The sequence below is a fragment of the Gadus macrocephalus genome, chromosome 18, assembly GCF_031168955.1.
Source record: "Gadus macrocephalus chromosome 18, ASM3116895v1".
NCBI lineage: Eukaryota > Metazoa > Chordata > Actinopteri > Gadiformes > Gadidae > Gadus > Gadus macrocephalus.
In genome coordinates, this window is record NC_082399.1 from 15340248 (window position 1) to 15347237 (window position 6990).

General features: G+C 48.7%; 2 protein-coding genes across 2 annotated transcripts; one reads left to right on the plus strand and one right to left on the minus strand.

Moving 5' to 3' along the window:
- Positions 1-4: 4 nt before the first annotated feature.
- LOC132446710 (myeloid-associated differentiation marker-like protein 2) lies at positions 5-1325 on the plus strand. Its single transcript, XM_060037148.1, has one exon. The coding sequence runs from the start codon at positions 173-175 to the stop codon at positions 1019-1021; it is 849 nt and encodes a 282-aa protein (XP_059893131.1). The 5' UTR covers positions 5-172; the 3' UTR covers positions 1022-1325.
- On the minus strand, positions 1163-5358 carry LOC132446709 (putative protein MSS51 homolog, mitochondrial). Its single transcript, XM_060037147.1, has 6 exons — positions 5136-5358; positions 4439-4594; positions 4220-4344; positions 3407-3973; positions 2517-2610; positions 1163-2245 (listed from the first exon to the last, which is right to left on the minus strand). Exons 1-6 carry the CDS (start codon positions 5147-5149, stop codon positions 2056-2058), a joined length of 1146 nt encoding a protein of 381 aa, XP_059893130.1. The 5' UTR covers positions 5150-5358; the 3' UTR covers positions 1163-2055.
- Between the last annotated feature and the right edge of the window lie 1632 nt (positions 5359-6990).

Consider the following 6990-nt stretch of genomic DNA (forward strand, 5'->3'; position numbering starts at 1 on the left):
CTAACCTCATGCCAGACAGAGCAACTCATGCTCAGAACAGAAAACATCCTGGCCACTGGATTCATTGCAAAACGGGCGCGTATCTTTCCCCTGAAATATTGAAAATTTGCTGTCTTGGAAGCAACAACAAAAAAGGTACAGCATTTCTAATCATAACTGTATCGACGAGGTCATGTGCGGCCCCTTCAAGAGCATCGGAGGCATCCTGCGTCTGCTGGAGATGATCTTCAGCGGCGTCGCCCTCATCCTGGTGCTGTTCCGGGGGGGCATGGGAAGCCCCTGGGGCGTCTGGTGCGACTTCGTCTGGCTCTTCTGCTTCCTCATCCCGCTGCTCATCACGGTGGCCGAGGCCCTGAAGATAAATGTGCTTATGAAGCTGTTCCTCCCGGATTGGGACGACCTCACCTGCGGCCTCACCATGATCTGCACGCTGATGATCGCCTCTGCCAGCATCATCTACGCCACCGGCTACGCCTGCTTCCACTGTGTGCTCAGCATCCTGGTTGTGACCTTCTCCCTGGCCGCCACCGCCGCCTTCCTGGTGGACGCCATCCTGCAGAAGCTCAAGTGTCCCAGCGGCTACCTCTCGCGCCTCAGAGGCGTCCTGCGCTTCACCGAGGCCTTTGTGGCGTGCCTCCTGCTCACCGCCGCCACCAGCTACTTCCTGTACGTGGACTGGTACCACCGGTCGGCCGGCATGACGTGGGCGCTGTTCGTGTTCACCGTTTGCCTGCTGGCCAACGTGGTGCTGATCCTGTTCAACCTGGTGAAGCTGCTCCGCGACCTCCTGCCCAAGGCGTGGCTGGAGCTTGTGTACAACGTTGTGGCCTCGCTGCTGTACCTGTCGGCCGCCATCCTCTGGGCGGTGTTCGGCTATTGGGGCTACTTTGAGCGCAGGGAGGACAGCAGGTACTACTGCAGCGGCTGCTCTCTGGGGGATCTCCACGTGGTCATGGCCGGCGCGCTGCTCAACCTCCTGCTCTACATACTGGACCTGGCCATGTCCATCAAGGCTCGCTAGCGAGGGACCCCGCCACACACACATCAAGGCTCGCTAGCGAGGGACCCCGCCACACACACATCAAGGCTCGCTAGCGAGGGACCCCTCCACACACACATCAAGTGTAATGATGTCAAAATAAAGGGAGAGTTGATTCAAATATTGGCTTGCGATAATGTTTTATTCTTTTTAAATGGCTATGTGATTCTCAGGTGTTGAGTGTTGCTTGTGTTTTTGAGGTGAGGATATGATACAATACATTTAATAATTGACCGTCCCTGGGAAAAAAGGGAAGATTCTGGTTCAGTATTTTAACGGGCCAGCATGGCCAAAGGAAAACCTGAGCATATTAGCATATTTCCTTTATTCAATCAAAATAAACTAACAAATGTTGTAACAATCTTTTCTAAATCAGATTCTATCTAATGAAATGCTACATACGCTTAAACATCTGTAATCTATGTCTCATAATGTGACTCTTTCTTAATCATGTAGGGCTACCGGAGTTGATATATCAATTCTCATAATAGTCTGCAAGTAATGTTAACATGTCACTTTGTCATGGGACTTTGCCAGTGTTGTAGTATATTACAGTTCATTCAAATGTCAGGGCAATTAGAGTTTTAGGGGAGATAATAGCAATGCAAATACTTCATCAGATTATGTGGTATACAATAAAACCTCCTAAAATACCTCTGCAGACAACTGCTACAACCAACGCTGACAATGTCTCAAGGCCCAACGGAAAGTATCTATTGACTATTTATTCATTTAGGCCCAATCCCATTGCTACCCCTTACCCCTCCCCCTTGTTTTGAATGGGTAAGGGGAAGGGGTAAGGGGTAGAAATGGGATTGGGCCTTATTTACCCCATCCTGGAGCCCGAGGTAAAAGTAGCATAACCACTATCTGCTCCTTGGTCACATGTATCTCAGTTCACAAGAAGTCACTTTGGAGGAAAACTGCCGGCTGAATGCTGTCACACAAACGACGATAGTCAGAATAAATCAAGCAATAGGGGCTGTGTCACCGAATCCCATCCATACGTCCTCTGGTTAGTCCAGCTCCACGTTTTCCTTGAGCCCCTGGAAGCAGAGGTAGTGGGAGTTGCAGAAGACGGCGGGCGTGTTGGGATTTGAACCCACTACCTCCGGTTTTAGGGATGCGAAGGGGTTGGCACCACTGCACCTCATGTCTATCTCTAGCTCCTGGAGAATCTGCATCGAGTATGTGATCTCTACATCACTGTCAAACACACACACACACACACACACACACACACACACACACACACACACACACACACACACACACACACACACACACACACACACACACACACACACACACATTAAGACATGGGCATTTTCATTCGGAAAAAGTGTGGTTCCAACCTGATATATTAACACATGTGTATGTGTGTGTGTGTGTGTGTGTGTGTGTGTGTGTGTGTGTGTGTGTGTGTGTGTGTGTGTGTGTGTGTGTGTGTGTGTGTGCGTGTGTGTGTGTGTCTGACCTGGAGGCTGTGAATATGGAGGGTATCTCGTAGTCCCTGAGCAGAAGCAGGGTGGGCAGCCAGCCCTCCTCCAACCCCTGACTGGCATCAAACCCTTTGGCACACAACACACACAACATAATCAACCAAACACCCACACACACTAACTCGAGCCCCATTCACTCATGCAGTCTGTACCTGCATGCCCTGAACCATGTCCTGCATGGGTTCATGCATGAATGACGACACACATTTATTTTCTGGAAAATCTGCACAGAAAAATTGCCAGCTGAAGGCCTATAGACACATTCCTTGTGAATGAAAGCAGTGAGATTGCCGATAAATTCGCCTGACGTAAGACAGTTCAACGTGGAGCGACTGAACCAATCACAAGGCGCCGCTGATGATGCATTTAATCCATTCATTTTAACGCGATTGCCTTCAGGTGATTGGATAACAATATCAATGCTGCTTCTTCTGCTAACAAACATGCTTCTTACTTCAGGAATGGCTGGGAACTGGACAGATCCGAACTAAGGGAGCTGCTTCCAGTCTGCCAGTAGAATAGAGACATCCATAAGGGTAGCGTTAGCGCCCTCTGCTGGACTGTCAGCTGGCATATCTATTCCGGCGTAGCTAAGCCATGTATGAAAGACCAGTAAACCTTCCAGAACAAAGCTTCCCGTGAGAATAGTTAAATTGATTCACTAGCTTTGTCTGAAAGTTTATCCCAGTAATCTCGAAAAAAATATGCCTGAAAGAGGCTCAGTTAACATCTGTTTGCATGAACACCCATTAACAGATCTTCATCTGGTTAATGCAATCAGTGAACCTCTTCAGTCCTCATCGAAGCAGACCTGATCCACGTGACAGTGAGTACAGGTCATGAGGGAGCAGGTGAGTCTACGTACCGGGGTGAAAGCCGACCACCAGGTCCGGTCTGGCCGCCTTCTCCGTCTCCACCAGCTCCTCCCAGAACTGGTGGTAGAGGCCCTTGTAGGCGCTGATGAAGACCCTCTGCTTGGGGCCGAACGCCCTGAGGGGGGGCCTCACGACGGGGCCCTGCACCACCTCCGGCCCCACCAGCACCACCTCCAGCCCCTGGTGTCCGGGGAAGGCGCGGCTCAGCTCGTCGTAGTCCGTCAGACGGGCCCCCATGGTCTCCGCCTGCCCGGCCCCCACCACGTGCACAGTGAGGGGCTTGGTGTAGGGGTCCAGGCCGAAGACCCGCAGCCCCCAGAGGACGCTCAGGGGCCTGGAGAAGAACTCGCTGCAGACCCTCCAGACGGACTGCTCCAGGGCCCGGGGGTCCGGCCGGGGGCGGCCCGCGTTGGTCCACATGTTGGCCATGGCGGGGCTGGCGAGCAGGGGCTGCAGGCGGAGGGAGAGCTCTCCCTGCATGGCCAGCCAGTCCTCCCAGGCCCTCACCTCCCCCGGGGCCCGGGGCCAGGGCTCCACCGTGGGGAACGGGAGCTCTCCTGCAGACCACAACCATGTGGACCACTGTACCACTATAATACTACTACCAAATTATATAACCCTATAATATACTAATACTACTATTCCTACAAATCCTGGGACTACCTCAACAGTCAAACTAGCAATATCATTATTTTCTTCTTCTTTATTATTTTCTTTTAAATTATTATTTATTATTTATATATAAGGAAAATATGAAATATTACTCTTTCTTACAATTAATTTGTAATAGGAATAGAGCCTACCTTTGAATACCAGCCATTCAACAAGTCTGTCTATGGCCACTAGGTGGAGCTGTGGGCAGGCCTTCTTGTGTTTTGGCCAGTCCGCCTTCTGACACTCTTTACAGCAGTAGTTCGCGGCTAGACATCTGGGGGGACGCAAGCGCAGATTAAAATGAATGTAGGCCTATAAATTGCAAACTCCCGAGAGAGACGGGTAGAGATTCTCTCTTCTCCCCTCACCTGACGCAACGTTTAAGGCTCTGTGAGGCTGAGAGTTGATTGGAGCGCTTCTCGCAGCTGGCACAGACTCTGTAGGATTCCTCCAATTTCTCAAACATCTCCTTTTGGGAGCGGGACGCCAGGGCGGCCATGGCGGCCTTGATCTCCAAAACAGCTCTTAAGAGAATAAGAATCCACACACGGCTGCTCTTACAACAGGTGAAATTAAACAGGGGACACAGTCTCAACTATTTTAGACGGGGGCTATAAATAGGCCGTGTGTGTGTGTGTGTGTGTGTGTGTGTGTGTGTGTGTGTGTGTGTGTGTGTGTGTGTGTGTGTGTGTGTGTGTGTGTGTGTGTGTGTGTGTGTGTGTGTGTGTGTCAGAATGACACAACAGGGTACCACGTGGAGAAGTAATGAATGAATAATAATATTTATTTATTATGGGCTCCCTTACAATAGCTTCTAGAGACGGTGCGTATTCACACAACGTGCAGTTAATCTCTTCATATTGAAAAGAAAAACTTTCTCGGCGTCGAAAGACGCCGAGAAATCCTGCAATATGATCTATTGAAGAACCGTTTCTGTTTCTTACGGAGGTCGATCGCCTTGAAGTTTGGAGGACATTAAAGTTTTAGAATGTAAATCGAAGTTGCTGGCAAGAACTGAGGGAAATTATGTATAATTATTATTGACTAATGATTAAATCCTCTTACCTTTCATGGTCCATGGTGGGCAGCGTACTACTGGTCGACTCGAGTGGGGGCAGAACGGCCAGGGGGCTATACCACCTGTGACTGTCCTTCTAGAAAGGTCTGACATGTCAGGCATGGTGAAGACCAAACCTCAAGACAAATTACTATGAATAACATATTTTTTTAAATATTTATAGCTTCATGGAATAATGGTACTGATTATCATATTCATATTCATATTTTACCAAGCTCTCGTTTTAATATGCCAGTTGTACAGATTCCGTCCACTAGAGGCCAGTATGGGTCCGTCGACAGAAAAAAATGCCAAAATGCAACAATATCTTGAAGACAACTACACGGTCATTGTATTCTATTCAATTCAATTTAAATCATATATTCGTCTCCGAAGGGCAATTTAAAGGAGGTGCATGAGAGTAACTGAAAAAGAGACAAAATCAACAAACACAAACAGCACCCACACTACATAATCAACAAACACACGCATCAAACACACACATTTCACAATCAAGCAACACACATAACGCAACAACAACCTTCAACACATGAGTAAAAAGTGCTTAACAAAGTGCTTAAATTATAAATGGCATTGCAGCATGTTCATAAGTCAGTGACCAGCATTAAGGAGCTGGACAGCCCTGGGGATGAAGGTTGCCTTCCTCCTCTGTGTTATTGAGGTTTTCCACATTGCAGGGACTGTGCTGCTGGTCAAAGAGCCCTGGAACAGATGCTGGAACACACCTCCGTGCCACAGTGCCATAGAGTCCGCCCACAGATGTGGTCTGTTCCTAGAGATCTGTTCTTTTCTCATCACCTCTGATGTGTTGTGGGGCGGCAGTAGCTCAGGAGGTAGAGCGGGTTGGCTGGTAACCTGAGTGTCGAGGTGTCCTTGAGCAAGGCACCTAACCCTAACTGCTCCCGACGAGCTGGCTGTCGCCATGCGGTTGACTCCGCCGTCGGTGTGTGAATGTGAGGCAATATTGTAAAGCGCTTTGGGTGGCCAATGGTTGGAAAAGCGCTATATAAATCCATTTAGGACAGAGTCATCAGGTCTGAGTGAGGGGATGATTGATTCTAGCTGGGTGCTGTTGTCCTTTTCAAATCTTGCGAAGAACGTCGAGATCATTCGGGAGTGAAGTGCTGGGCTTTCAGCTGGTGCAGACAGAGTTAACTGCTGCTATGCTCTTGAGACCTGCGGCTGCGAGGAGGTTCCCCTTTTTTAAAGCTCTGCTCCACTTTGTTTGTATTTTTCAGCTTGGCAATTTTTATGGCCCGCTTGACCTCTCTGTGGACCTCCATCTTCTCAGCTTCAGAACCGGTAAAAAATATTGACTGATGACTTTCTCTGTCCTCTTCACCACAGATGTATAGGCAGGAGCGAGCAGTATGCTGCAGTGGAGAAGAGCCGAGAGGAGGGAGGGAGACGTCTCTAGGTGTCTGGGACTGAACCATAGAATTCATCCAGTATTTTCCCCAGACAGGTGGTGCAGTTGACATACTGAGAGAAGCCTTTCAGTGATTTGTCAATTAAACAGTGGTTGAAGTTGCCCAAGATGAATAGCGCCTCAAATCTCGAGCAGCCTCAAATCTCTAGCGGCGCCTGCTTTTGCATAGTCTCATTCACATTTTACAGATCACCAGTGGGACAGATTGGAAAAAAAATCTATCGAGAAAATGAAGCAACTCACAAGAGCCCTGCTATCCATAAATGTGTAAAAGTGTGGATTTGAATTTACAAGACAGAAGCGGACATTATGTATCTGTGGATCGTGAAATATCCATGTGGATAACATTTTACGAAACACAACTACCAAATATTTGTGCATCGCGGTGCATGAAACTTCCACCGTTGTGTGTT